General features: G+C 42.3%; 1 protein-coding gene across 1 annotated transcript in view; it reads left to right on the forward strand.

Annotated features, from left to right (window-relative positions):
- LOC120026998 (A-kinase anchor protein 9-like) overlaps window positions 1–14863 on the forward strand; it is a 57479-nt gene that overhangs the window by 22211 nt on the left and 20405 nt on the right. Inside the window, exons 7-12 of the mRNA XM_038971832.1 lie at window positions 2266–2428; window positions 8797–8891; window positions 9211–9328; window positions 10503–10541; window positions 12941–13173; window positions 13488–13607. Coding sequence (XP_038827760.1) covers window positions 2266–2428; window positions 8797–8891; window positions 9211–9328; window positions 10503–10541; window positions 12941–13173; window positions 13488–13607 — 768 coding nt within the window. The remainder of the gene's footprint in view (window positions 1–2265; window positions 2429–8796; window positions 8892–9210; window positions 9329–10502; window positions 10542–12940; window positions 13174–13487; window positions 13608–14863) is intronic.

Consider the following 14863-nt stretch of genomic DNA (forward strand, 5'->3'; position numbering starts at 1 on the left):
CCGCTGAATTGTATACGGCTAACCATCTCCACACCTCTGTACATTGCCCTGTAGTTGTTTTTGGGATACTCCTTTAAGCATAACGACACAGGCCATGTGTGTTGTGAACTAGAGGTCGACCGATTATGATTTTTCAACGCCGATACTGATTATTGGAGGACCAAAAAAAGCCGATGCCGATTTTTTATTTTTTATTTTTTTATTTGTAATAATGACAATTACAACAATACTGAATGAACATTTATTTTAACTTAATATAATACATCAATAAAATCTATTTAGCCTCAAATAAATTATGAAACATGTTCAATTTGGTTTAAATAATGCAAAAACAAAGTGTTGGAGAAGAAAGTAAAAGTGCAATATGTGCCATGTAAAAAAGCTAACGTTTAAGTTCCTTGCTCAGAACATGAGAACATATGAAAGCTGGTGGTTCCTTTTAACATGAGTCTTCAATATTCCCAGGTAAGAAGTTTTAGGTTGTAGTTGTTATAGGAATTATAGGACTATTTCTCTATACGATTTGTATTTCATATACCTTTGACTATTGGATGTTCATATAGGCACTTTAGTATTGCCAGTGTAACAGTATGGCTTCCGTCCCTCTCCTCGCCCCTACCTGGGCTCGAACCAGGAACACATCGACAACAGCCACCCTCGAATCAGCGTTACCCATGCAGAGCAAGGGGAACAACCACTCCAAGTCTCAGAGCGAGTGACGTCTGAAACGCTATTAGCGCGCACCCCGCTAACTAGCTAGCCATTTCACATCGGTTACACCAGCCTAAGCTCGGGAGTTGATAGGCATGAAGTCATAAACAGCTCAATGCTTGAAGCACAGCGAAGAGCTGCTGGCAAAACGCACGAAAGTGCTGTTTGAATGAATGCTCACGAGCCTGCTGCTGCCTACCACCGCTCAGTCAGACTGCTCTATCAAATCATAGACTTAATTATAACATAATAACACACAGAAATACGAGCCTTAGGTCATTAATATGGTCGAATCCGGAAACTATCATCTCGAAAACAAGACGTTTATTCTTTCAGTGAAATACGGAACCGTTCCGTATTTTATCTAACGGGTGGCATCTCTAAGTCTAAATATTCCTGTTACATTGCACAACCTTCAATGTTATGTCATAATTACGTAAAATTCTGGCAAATTCGGCGGCCCAAATTGTTGCATATAACACTGACTCTGCGTGCAATGAACGCAAGAGAAGTGACACAATTTCACCTGGTTAATATTGCCTGCTAACCTGGATTTCTTTTAGCTAAATATGCAGGTTTAAAAAATATATATTTCTGTGTATTGATTTTAAGAAATGCATTGATGTTTATGGTTAGGTACAGTCGTGCAACGATTGTGCTATTTTTTCGCAAATGTGCTTTTGTTAAATCATCCCCCGTTTGGTGAAGTTGGCTGTCTTTTTAGGAAGAAATAGTCTTCACACAGTTCGTAACGAGTCATGTTAGCAGGCAATATTAACTAAATATGCAGGTTTAAAAATATATACTTGTGTATTGATTTTAAGAAAGGCATTGATGTTTATGGTTAGGTACACATTGGAGCAACGACAGTCCTTTTTCGCGAATACGCACCGCATCGATTATATGCAAAATCGGTGTCCAAAACCGATTTCCGATTGTTATGAAAACTTGAAATCGGCCCTAATTAATCGGCCATTCCGATTAATCGGTCGACCTCTATTGTGAACCCACTGTTTCACTCTGTGTATCTTATGTGCTAAGTGAAATCATCCATTATCCTGAAGTGGGCTACAGCTTTGATTGATTGGTCCTAATTGTTTTACTTTCACTTAGGACACTAACTGGAAACCATTACTGGTGATCATAAATATGACATTATACTGACTGTCACAAGGCTTAGCATATTGTCCATAATGAGAGGTTATGTCCTAAATGACAGAAGAGATGCCCATTCATTCGTGGCATGGGATATATTTAATAATATGACATATTCCATTGAGCAGATGATTTTATCCAAAGCAACTTTCAGTGCACTGAGTGCATACATTTCTTGTATATGTGATCACAGTAGGAATCGAACCCACAACCCTGGTGTTGCTAGTGCCACGCTTTTTTACCAACTGAGCCACACTGTGGACCAACTTGTTTCAAGGCTTTGTGTATCGGAACTTCTAACTCAGAATTATTCACCACCTCAACCAGTATTTCCTCAAAGATTCTTTGCTAACTAAAGTCATTATCTTTGTCTCCACCAATCTTACCAACCCTGATCAGCTGGAACATGCACGCGTCACCCAGACGGAGCTGATGCGCGAGTCCTTCCGCCACAACCAGGAGATGGGCGATCTGCTGCGGCGGCAGGAGGATCTGCAGGAGAGGCTGGTGGAGGAGGGGCGTGCCCGCGAGCAGCTGGCCCTGGAGCTCCACAGGGCTGAGGGTGAGTGGCGGGGGGGTGGTGTTTGTGATGGGGTTGTTTTTAAATGTGGGTGGGTGTGTGTTTGAAGGGCAGTGAGAATGCCATATGACGAGTGGAAGTGTGTGTCTGGGGTTGTTTGTGGGGGATGGTGTGTGTTTTGGTGAGTCAGGTGGCTAGGGGATCTGTGGGTGAAACAGAAATTAATATATACTGTAGAGAGGGTGTGAGTACTCCAAGCATACTTCCAAAGTTGTGGCAAAATGGCTTAAGGACAACAAAGTCTAGGTATTGGAGTGGCCATCACAAAGCCCTGACGTCAATCCTATAGAGAATTTGTTGGCAGATCTGAAAATGCGTGTGCGAGCATGGAGGCCTACAAACCTGACTCAGTTACACCAGCTTTGTCAGGAGGAATGGGCCAAAATTCACCCAACTTATTGTGGGAAGCTTGTGGAAGGCTACCCGAAACGTTTGACCCAAGTTAAACAATTTAAAGGCAATGCTACCAAATACTAACTGAGTGTATGTAAACTTCTGACCAACTGGGAATGTGATGTGAAAAATAAAAGCTGAAATAAATCATTCTCTCTTCTATTATTCTGACATTTCACATTCTTAAAATAAAGTGGTGATCCTAACTGACCTAAAACAGGGAATTATTACTAGGATTAAATGTCAGGAATTGTGAAACTGAGTTTAAATGTATTTGGCTAAGGTGTATGTAAACTTCTGACTTCAACTGTATATATGTCAAATGTGATAGGATTCTGAAGTATGACAAATATTTGCTTTCATAAAATCATCTCCCAACTGCTGCTTGATATTAGGTGATAATGATAACCTTTGAAATGTGCACCAGCATTGTTGAAGTTTGGGATATGTCTTCATCTGCGTACGTTTCTGAAATGCGACTTGCAGTTAAAAAAAATAGAGTAAATACACGCAGCCAAATGTAGCTGGACAAATAAGATAAGGAGAGTACTTTAAGTGTTTCTGCCTCTACATTTGGTTGACATTTGCTATTTTTCATGACTCACACATAGGGTAGAAGGACATTCTTATTCATACTCGATAACATCACCCAGACATTTAAAGTTTAATAAATCACTACTACCTGCAATCACGTGATTTGATCGGCAGTATTAGCCTACATATTTCAACATGCATTTCAGGCGCTTAAAAGCTTTCGAGCACGCCTCCAACCAAAATTACTCGGTCTTCATTGTGTTTGCTCCCCCATCCACATATTCAAACACGGTTAATGTCAAGCCGTAATGATTCCCTGCTTTTGTCCTGTCTGATTCACTATGTAATACCTAGCTTTTGGTGTGGAAAACTGATTTCAATGAAGACGGAGGAACAGGCTCATGGTCGCCTGATTCTGAAAATGTTAGCCAGGCTCTGAGGCCACTCAAGTCTCTTGAGGGGAGTTATGATGTAGTTCTGTATTATGTTTCGCAGAGGATAGGTTTTATATTAGAGTGAGACATAGGCCTATAAGAAGGGGAAAGGGGATACCTAGTCAGTTGCACAACTGAATGCATTCCACCGAAATTTGTCCAACACATTTAACCCAACCCCTCTGAATCAGAGGTGCGGGAGGCTGCCTTAATCGACATCCATGTCATCGACACCCAGGGACTAGTTGTTGTGGGGTTTAACTGCATTGCTCAAGGAAATGTAATGACATTGGGATGCCATTGTGGACATTTTGTAGCAAGGGGCCTCAAGTGTGTGCAGAGATTACACATTTGGTGAGACAGTGCTGTCCATTCTAAAAGTTTAATGTGTCTTTAATGCAAGAAAGTTGTAGTGTGTGCATGCGTGTGTGGCAGCCTGTGTCAGCACAGTGGTTAGTTTGTTTTGCACCCTGATCGATGATCCTCTATTTGCACCTAATCATACGCAATTTGTTTCCATGACATGACATAGATTCTCTCATAAGACTAGAGCCTTATGCGTTTCAGTCATAAGGGATTCCTTCCTGAGCATGAGTAAATTTAGTTTTGATCAGTCATGGAAATAAAAGTGCTAAAAACATGTTGGCTCACTATTTAAAAAGATGGAGAACAAGCAATAGGATGAAAAATATAGTTTTGACGCCGGTACAGCTGACTAGCGCCATCTAACACTACCAAGCAACAACAACAAAAAATTATACTTGGAGTCAAAGTAATATATATAGTCCAAAATAATATTGCTATCTGTAAGTGTATTTATTCCCCCCTCCCATCACTACCCAGAGGGCAAAACTGCCATTTCTGGTTTTAATGAGATCATGTCAACCAGTTTTGACTGTTGCAGTACCTGGAGGGTGAAGACAGGAGGCCATCACAAGCTTCCAGTGTTAGGCTATATCAGACATCTGATATTATCAAGATGCATACAGGCTTCATGACTGTGGCCTAATAAAATGACACGATACTTAAGACGAGCCGTCTCATCAGTACTCAATTATCACCTTTTATTTTTATCAGCTTTATTATAAATCGTAACTTCCTTAACAAACCGTGAATTGTTGGTTGGTGGATTGATTCTGACAATCAACCTCTTGTGACCAGAGGAATGCAGATCCAAGAGTGCTGAGTTTCTGGTAAACGGCCCCTTGCCACGAGAGCAGCATTCCAAGTTTCAACATATGAGTTAACACATGAGTTATTGTTTAAACTATCCTGTCATTTTAGTTGTTAGCTAACATGGCGCATAGTTACAAGTAATCAATTAATATAGTGTTGCTGTGCTCGTAAACCTTGATAATTCAACACACAAACAACATTTGTATCAATTGACACTAGCTAGATTTCCATCCAATTGGTGACCAGATTTTCATGTGAATATAAAAAAAAAAAAATTACTAGCGTTTTCCCACCGGAGATGTTTCCATCAAATTTACTTCTTACCGATTTAAAGCCTATGCGTGATGACGTAGTGTGCATAAAAATAACTTTTGCGGTTAAATTCCCATTTACCAATAAAAAGAAAATGTAAAAATCGTGTTTCCATCACATTTTCAACTCTACTGATGGTTTTGTCACACAAATAGCATTTATATAGTGAATGTGCTCACTCTGGTGTTGGCATGTACGCTCTAGCCAACAGGTCTTAGATATAGTGCAGGTATAGCCTACATGAGATTATTGACAAAAGAGCAAGATTATTTTTATTTGTCAAACTGCAGCCAAGCATCTATCATCATGTCACCAGAATAAGACCCTCGATTTAGAAAGGAGCATCAAACTCATCACCGTGCAGGCCTCCCTAGTGGCGCAGCGGCCTAAGGCACTGCATCGGATTGTTGCATCACTACAGCCTGGGAGTCCCAGAGGGCGGCGCACAATTGGCCCAGCGTTGTCCTGGTTAGGGGAGGTTTTGGCCGGGGGGGTTTACTTGGCTCATTGCGCTCTAGCGACTCCTTGTGGCGGGCCGGGCGCCTGCAAGCTGATCCTCGGTCGTCAGTTGAACGGTGTTTCCGCAGACACATTGGTGCAGCTGGCTTCCGGGTTAAGCGAGCAGGTGTTAAGAAGCAGTGCGGCTTGGAGGGTCATGCTTTGGAGGGTGCATGACTCGACCTTTGCCTCTCCTGAGCCCGAGCCCATTGAGGAGTTGCAGCGATGAGACAAGATCGTAATTGGATATCACGAAATTGTGGCGAAAAGAGGGTAAAATTGCAAAATAAATCACTGTGCACTTTCACCGCCCTGTGAAGTTAATCATAACTTTTTTCACCTATAGCCTAATAAACTGTATGCTTTCCCAAGTCAAAGTGGGAGGGCAACACAACCTATGATTACATGACTCCAAGTTTACTTTGATATGATGGTGATTTGATCAACATTTGCACATAAAATCGTTTCCACCGCCATTTCTTGCATAATTAATTTTAGACACAAAGATCCCACATTGGCCAGTACGTCATTGTAAATAAGAATTTGTTCTTAATTGACTCGCCTGGATAAATAAAGGTTAAATAAAAAAAATTAACTTGTGTATTTTGTTTTGTCAACATTCGGAAAGTTTACGGACAAATTAGCTGTTTCCATCAGGCCTGTCGTGATGTTTTTTTTATCTGAAGCACTTTACTCGCATAAAAGGTTGGAAACCTCGTTAGTGACAGCATTGAAATCTTAAAGGTTGGCCTATATATGAGTTGTCATTTTTATGTAGAAGGCTTTCTTGGGAGTGGTCTAATCCACTGTAAATTATTAAATATTGGGAATGTAATTAAGATGCATTCCTTAGTTGTGAAAAATGTGTTACTGCTACGTGGGTTCGTATACTTTTGTAATACTAACAGAATAAATGAAGACAGAAGGGTCGAGCCACCTATTCAAATTATTTGTGTTTACAGTAAACAGAGATCAGATGGAGCACCGCAACCTTATGTAACTCATCAACACAATATTCTTGGAAGAACATCTGACAATCATATTCGCCTCACCTATTTAGTATAGCTACTAGATATGATTTTGTAAGGAATCTCTATCAGATCTTTGGGAACATTGCTAGTATGCAGTCACGTCTTCCAAACAGATTCATCATCAGCTGAATTACATGCCAGTAGTGCATTTGCCTAATGACCGGTAACAAGATGTGTAATAATAGAATATTTCATTGCGTTTGTTGGCAGCATAGCCCTCTAGACTACACTCTGTCTAGCTAAATTGGTCTGACATTCTGCCTGTGTTTGTTTGTCTGAATATTTTTGTGTTTGTGTGCGCCTTGGGGAGGAGTGGGTGGGTGTTACATGCGAGTGTGTTTTGGATGTAGCATATTTGTATAGTGTAGTGCACAAACAGTGCCTTCGGAAAGTTTTCAGATTCCTTGACTTTTTCCACGTTTTGTTATGTTACAGCCTTATTTTAAGATGTATTAAATAGATTTTAATCAATCTACACACAATACCCCATAATGACAAAGCACTTTTTTTTTTTTGTATTAAAAATAAAAAAACAGAAATATTACATTTACATAAGTATTCAAACCCTTTACTCAGTACTTGAAGCACCTTTGGCAGCGATTACAGCCTCGAGTCTTCTTGGGTATGACGCTACAAGCTTGGCACACCTGATCAGGTTTAAGTCCGGACTCTGGCTGGGCTACTCAAGGACATTCAGAGACTTGTCCCGAAGCCACTCCTGCGTTGTCTTGGCTGTGTACCTAGGGTCGTTGTCCTGTTGGAAGGTGAACCTTCGCCCCAGTCCGAGGTCCTAAGAGCTCTGGAGCAGGTTTTCATCAAGGATCTCCGTTCATCTTTCCCTTGATCCTGACTAGTCTACCAGTCCCTGCCGCTGAAATAACATCCCCACACCATGATTCTGCCACCATCATGCTTCACCATACGGATGGGGCCAGGTTTCCTCTAGATGTGACGCTTGGCATTCAGGCCAAAGAGTCCAAGCTTGGTTACGTCAGACCAGAGAATCTTGTTTCTCATGGTCTGAGAGTCTTTAGGTGCCTTTTAGCATACTCCAAGCAGGCTGTCATGTTCCTTTTACTGAGGAGTGGCTTCCGTCTGGCCACTCTTACCATAAAGGCCTTATTGGTGGAGTGCTGCAGAGATGGTTGTCCTTCTGGAAGGTCTCCCATCTCAACAGAGGAACTCTAGAGCTCTTTCAGAGTGATCATCGGGTTCTTGGTCACCTCCCTGACCAAGGCCCTTCTCCCCCGATTGCTCAGTTTAGCCGGGCGGCCAGCTGTAGGAAGAGTCTTGGTGGTTCCAAACTTCTTCCATTTAAGAATAATGGAGGCCACTGTGTTCTTGGGGACCTTCAATGCTGCAGAAAGGTTTTGGTACCCTTCCCCAGATCTGTGCTTGTCTCAGAGCTCTACGGACAATTCCTTCGACCTCATGGCTTGGTTTTTGCTCTGACATGCACTGTCAACTGTGGTACCTTATATAGACAGGTGTGTGCCTTTCCAAATCATGTCCAATCAATTGCATTTACCACAGGTGGACTCCAATGAAGTTGTAGAAACATCTCACGGATGAACAACGGAAAGAGGATGCTCCTGAACTTAATTTCGAGTCTCATAGCAAAGGGTCTGAATACTTATGTAAATAAGGTATTTCCGTTTTTCTTTTTAATACATTTGCAAACATTTCTAAACAGTTTTTCTTTTGTCATTATGGGGTATTGTGTGTACATTGCTGAGGATTTTTTTTATTTAATCAATTTTAGAATACAGCTGTAACGTAACAAAATGTGAAATGTCAAGGGGTCTGAATGCTTTCCAAAGGTAATATGTTTTTGGAGTTTTTCGTCTTGATTTTGGTTGTGTGTGAGTCTGTATTTTTGCTTTAATGTGTACCTGAACTGATACTATGCGTGTGAATGTTTCACTCAACAATCTCTAAATCTATATATTAACACCCCCCCCACACCCCCCAGGTCTGATCGATGGCTACACAGGTGAACGTGCTGCGCTGGAGGAGCAGGTGCGTCAGAAGGAGGAACTACAGCTAAGCCTGGAGCAGGAGCTGCAGGTAAGACAGACCCACTCTACAGTCTACAACCACCATAATCACTGTGTTTTATAACCGTTTAGGGTGACATGCTCTGATGTAATTATGTCATTTCAAGCAGTTATGCCCACTAGGTAAATATTGTCTCAAAACTATCCAAGCAGATTTAAAGAAAATGGTGGACAATTATGTTGCAAGTTGTTTCCCATCTGTTTAAAATGTTAACGCTATGTCGGGCAACTTCGCACACTGCAAGGGCAGTTTGTTCTGTTTGTCATTTTTTTAATTGGCTAACCATATCGTCAACCTGCCTCTAACTGATTGTCATTGGCTCCTGCAGGTGACGAGCAGCCGCCTACACGAACTGGAGCAGGAGAGGCTGCAGATGCAGGAAGAGCGTGAGATATTGTCACGGCAACAGGACGCCATGAGGGAGCATGCTGGCCCCCGCGAGTTACGTATGTGCCCCACCACTTACTCCTTGTGGATCTGAATGGAACAAAATACACATTTTGACAAACATTCAAGTGTTCTAGACAGTGAAGTAATCGTGAAAATGTTACTTTCATATCATGTAAAGTGTATTGAATATGCACAGTGCCTATTCCAATACAGATGCTCAAAAACAAGCAGTTGGTGATACTAGAGAACTATGACTATGTCTTATATGACATCACTACTCCAAAGAGTGGGCAGAGTGAAGTGGGGGGGGGTAGTATCATTGAAATAGAAATACTGGTATTATGAGAAAAGCCCTTCAGACCATGGCAATTTGACAGTCATTTTATTTCTGTGGGTCCTATGACGAAGATAAAACAGGCCCATGTTCTTTTGCATACAGAAGGTTGGTTTATTTCCTTGATTAGATCTACATTTGACTATTTGTATGACTTGTCATCATCGTCATCATCACACAGTATGTCAGCTTAGCAGGAGCCACTCATTGTTATTGTGTTAACACTCAATGACGTTGTAACAATTTTTATTCTGTGTTATAAATTCTCGTAATTTTTATTAATGTACTTTGTTATTACTGTACTTTGCTAAATTCCTGTAGAAAGGGTGACCATGATGAATTCATGTTGTAATGAAGTTTACAATTGGTAACTGTTTTTGATGGAAATCCTCTGGGATAAAACAGAATCCTGGAACATGTGTAACACAAGTACTGCATCTGAAAAGTCTCACCTGTGTCGTGTTCATTAGACACCAAATGGAATTAAGTCGACTGAAACAGGAAGGAACTACCTTGACTTGTCTAATAAGACACACTGCAAAACGTTTTAAATCATTTTCTGATTCATTACCTCCATCCAGTACTATTTCAAGGTATTCCATAGGTTAATGAATAATCCCTAATGAAATGGCAAGTATTCAACAAGCACATGAATTCAATGTACAGGGGACCATTTTAGGAACACTTCACGCCGGCTCTCACCTCACGGCATTGGCTCATCCATCCTCTGCCGACACAGCTTTAACCAATACCACCACAGCACATGCAGGGAGGCCCCGCCCTCTCGTTTTCACCTCTCGCTTTCACCTCTCACATCCTTTCTCCTCCAGTCTTCCTCCTTTTTATGACAAAACAAGTGCATGTTGAAATACTGTGCTTTCTTATTCCTCCTATAGGCCTAGTTGAAGCTGCAGTCGATGCAGCACCTGAAGCAGGTGTGTCCCACATCAGAGCATGGCCAGTCTGTTACTTTTTCGTCTCTAGTCGAGTGACACTTCACAAATATATACAGTACCAGTCAAAAGTTTGGACACACCTACTCACTCAAGTGTTTTTCTTTATTTTTTACTATTTCTACATTGTAGAATAATAGTGAAGACATCAACACTATTAAATACCACATATGGAATCATGTAGTAACCAAAAAAGTTTTAAACAAATCTAAATATTTTATAGCCACACTTTGCCTTGATGACAGCTTTGCACACTCTTGGCATTCTCTCAATCAGCTTCATGAGGAATGTTTTTCCAGCAGTGTTGAAGGAGTTCCCACATATGCTGAGCCCTTGTTGGTTGTTTTTCCTTCACTCTGCGGTCAGACTCATCTCAAACCATCTCAATTGGGTTGAGGTTTGGTGATTTGTAGAGGCCAGGTCTTCTGATGCAGCACGCCATCTTTCTTCTTCTTGGTCAAATAGCAATTACACAGCCTGGAGGTGTGTTGGGTGATTGTCCTGTTGAAAAACAAATGATAGTCCCACTAAGCACAAACCAAATGGGATGGCGTATCGCTGAAGAATGCTGTGGTAGCCATGTTGGTTAAGTGTGCCTTGAATTCGAAATAAATCACTGTGTCACCAGCAAAGCACCATCACACCTCCTCCATACTTCACGTTGGGAACCACAGATGTGGAGATCATCCGTTCTCACAAAGACGCAGAGTAAAGGACAGATTTCCACAGACCAAAGGACAGATTTCCACCGGTCTAATGTCCATTGCTTGTGTTTCTTGGCCCAAGCAAGTCTCTTCTTATTATTGGTGTCCTTTAGTAGTGGGTTCTTTGCAGCAATTCGACCATGAAGGCCTGACTCACGCAGTCTCCTCTGAACAGTTGATGTTGAGATGTCTGTTATTTGAACTTGGTGAAGCATTTATTTGGGCTGAAATTTCTTAGGCTGGTAACTCTAATGAACTCATCCTCTGCAGCAGAGGTAACTCTGGGTCTTCCTTTCCTGTGGCAGTCCTCATGAGAGCCAGTTTCATCATAGTGCTTGATGTGTCTTGCGACTGCACAAAGTTATTGAAATTTTCCGTATTGACTGACCTTCATGTCTTAAAGTAAGGATGTACTGTCATTTCTCTTTGCTTATTTGAGCTGTTCTTGCCATAATATGGACTTGTTCTTTTATCAAATAGGGCTATCTTCTGTATACCCCCCTACCTTGTCACAACACAACTTATTGACTCAAGCACATTAAGGAAAGAAATTCCACATATTAACTTTTAACAAGGCATGATTCCATATGTGTTATTTTATAGTTTTGATGTCTTCACTATTATTCTACAATGTAGAAAATATAAAAAATAAAGAAAACCCTTGAATCAGTAGGTGTGTCCAAACTTTTGACTGGTACTGTATTTTTTTAACCCCCAAATCAGCAACTCACAAAAAAAGCTTGGAGCTTGCTTGCTATGGGCTCACTCACTCAATCACTAACCCTTGCTTACGCTTTTTCTTTTGATTCCCTTTTCTATATCATGGTTTGTCATGTTAATGTCTTATGGGTCAGCGTGAACATCTTCATTTTATTTATGATTGAGCACGATTGAAGGAATCGGATGAACTATATTTTGAGACATTGGTACTGTAAGCATAAGTATTTCCTTATTGGCAATCATCTTTGCTCCTAAATTAAAATCCCTTGATGTAAATGTTCAGAAGAGTTTAGCTCACCCTAACCTTACTTCACATTGTCCATGCTAACATCGTGACAATGTCTGCTACCTTTGGAGTAAGATGATTGCTCAATTAGGAATTTGTCCCACCCCTTGCCTGCAAATGCATATGGGGCATGGATATTGCACCGTCACAGCACTGTCTACGTTGTTGGTCTGTGGTTTGCACTCTCTTACCTTTTTATCTGTTGTACTAATACAATGGGGTTGGATCTTCTCTGGGGGAAGCAATGTTGGTTGGTTCAATGTTGGTTCAATGATGGCAGTGGATTACTAAAGGGATATGTTGGGAAGATACTGGGTGTGAGATTGTCTGTTATATACAGTAGCTACATGATTCTGAAATGGAGGACTGTATTGGTGACATGTTGCTGAAAGCAGCCATCTCAATACTGGAATGCTGTTAAAATGCGTGAAACAAGTTTAGAAGTTCTGAGACAAAAACAGCTAAATATACTTAGATTTGAAACTAATCGTAAGGCTGACAGGCCTGTAACTGATTTTTGGATTATTGACCGAAAGTCCACAACAACTCCATCTCAGCATCCTGTCCTGTTCATTGCTGGAATCAAACCTGTATGTCCAAAATCATTGACTCCTCCCCTCCAAAGCCACCTTGTGACGCCTTCCGTCCGTCCCTCCCTCCCTTCACCCCAGACCTCCTGGAGGAGACAGAGAAGCTGATGGCTGAGAAGGTAGAGGTGCAGCGGCAGGCGGAGAAGGAGAGCCTGGACCTTCTGCACCAGGTGAAAACACTGGAGGCTGAGCTGGAGGAGCAGATCAACCGGGTCATCGAGCTGGAGCATGCCCGCAAGACTGAGAGCGGCGACCTGCTGCAGCAGATCCAGGCTCTGGAGAAACAACTGGAAAAGAATCGGAGGTTCCTGGATGTAAGAGATAGAGGGGAGGGAATGGAGGATGGATGCATGGCTGTATGGATGGATAGAGATGGGAGAGATGGATGAATGGGGAGAACCAGAGGAAGTCTATCGTTTAAATGAATACAGATTTACATGAATGTTATATGAATGTGCACTTTGGTTATTGGGGGTTAGGCAGTGCATAAAGCACTACACTTGATCCATCATTTATTCATCATCCATGCATTTCTGATTCAATGTATATATAATTTATTTTGATATGTAATGGGTATTTCCCATAGCTACTCTCCTTTAAAGGCTTTGTCTTCATCTCTGAACCCCAGGAGCAGGCCGTTGACCGGGAACACGAGAGGGACGTCTTCCAGCAGGAGATCTTGAAACTGGAGCAGCAGCTGAAGAACAGCCAGAAGCAGCAGCCCGGCTCTGAGCAAAGAAGCAGAGAGGTAACAGTTCAGTTCCGCAATAGCCCCAGCATTGAGCCCTGTTGGACCCCACAGGCAGTTTCTCCCTCCTTTTGTTCCCTCACAATGGGAAAGGCAGTAATGTATATGCTCGTCTTGTAAAAATTGACTGTTGTTGCTCTGTACATGAGGGCTCAGTGTCAGCCAGGAGAGTGGGGAGGATAGAATTGCCTGTGGTTACCCAAATATGATCCCAGACTAGTCAAACTGGAACTGAAGGATAATGGACATAAACTCAGCAAAAAAAGAAACGTACCTTTTTCAGGACCCTGTCTATCAAAGAAAATTCGTACAAATCCAAATAACTTCACAGATCTTCATTGTAAAGGGTTTGAACACTGTTTCCCATGCTTGTTCAATGAACATGCACCTGTGGAACGGTCGTTTAGACAATAACAGCTTACAGGACACTAAAGAGGTCTTTCTACTGACTCTGAAAAGCACCAAAAGAAGATGTCCAGGGTCCCTGCTCATCTGCGTGAACGTGCCTTAGGCATTCTGCAAGGAGGCATGAGGACTGCAGATGTGGCCAGGGCAATAAATTGCAATATCCGTACTGTGAGACGCCTAAGACAGCGCTACAGGGAGACAGGACGGACAGCTGATCGTCCTCGCAGTGGCAGACCACGTGTAACAACACCTGCACAACAACAGCTGCCGAGTTACACCAGGAACGCACAATCCCTCCATCAGTGCTCAGACTGTCCGCAATAGGCTGAGAGAGGCTGGACTGAGGGCTTGTAGGCCTGTTGTAAGGCAGGTCCTCACCAGACATCACTGGCAAACAACGTCGCCTATTGGCACAAACCCACCGTCGCTGGACCAGACAGGACTGGCACAAAGTGCTCTTCACTGACGAGTCGCGGTTTTGTCTCACCAGGGGTGATGGTCGGATTCGCGTTTATCGTCGAAGGAATGAGCGTTACACCGAGACCTATACTCTAGAGCGGGATCGATTTGGAGGTGGAGGGTCCGTCATGGTCTGGGGCGGTGTCACAGCATCATCGGACTGAGCTTGTTGTCATTCTTGTTATCTCAACGCTGTGCGTTATAAGGAAAACATCCTCCCTCATGTGGTACCCTTCCTGCAGGCTCATCCTGACATGACCCTCCAACATGACAATGCCACCAGCCATACTGCCCGTCCGGTGAGTGATTTCGAGGCAGAGATTTTTTGAGGCAGAGTACGACCCTGCCTCACACAGGAAGCGGCACAGGTCCTAATCCAGGCACTTGTC

Source organism: Salvelinus namaycush, chromosome 32, assembly GCF_016432855.1.
Source record: "Salvelinus namaycush isolate Seneca chromosome 32, SaNama_1.0, whole genome shotgun sequence".
In the NCBI taxonomy this organism is placed as follows: Eukaryota; Metazoa; Chordata; class Actinopteri; order Salmoniformes; family Salmonidae; genus Salvelinus; species Salvelinus namaycush.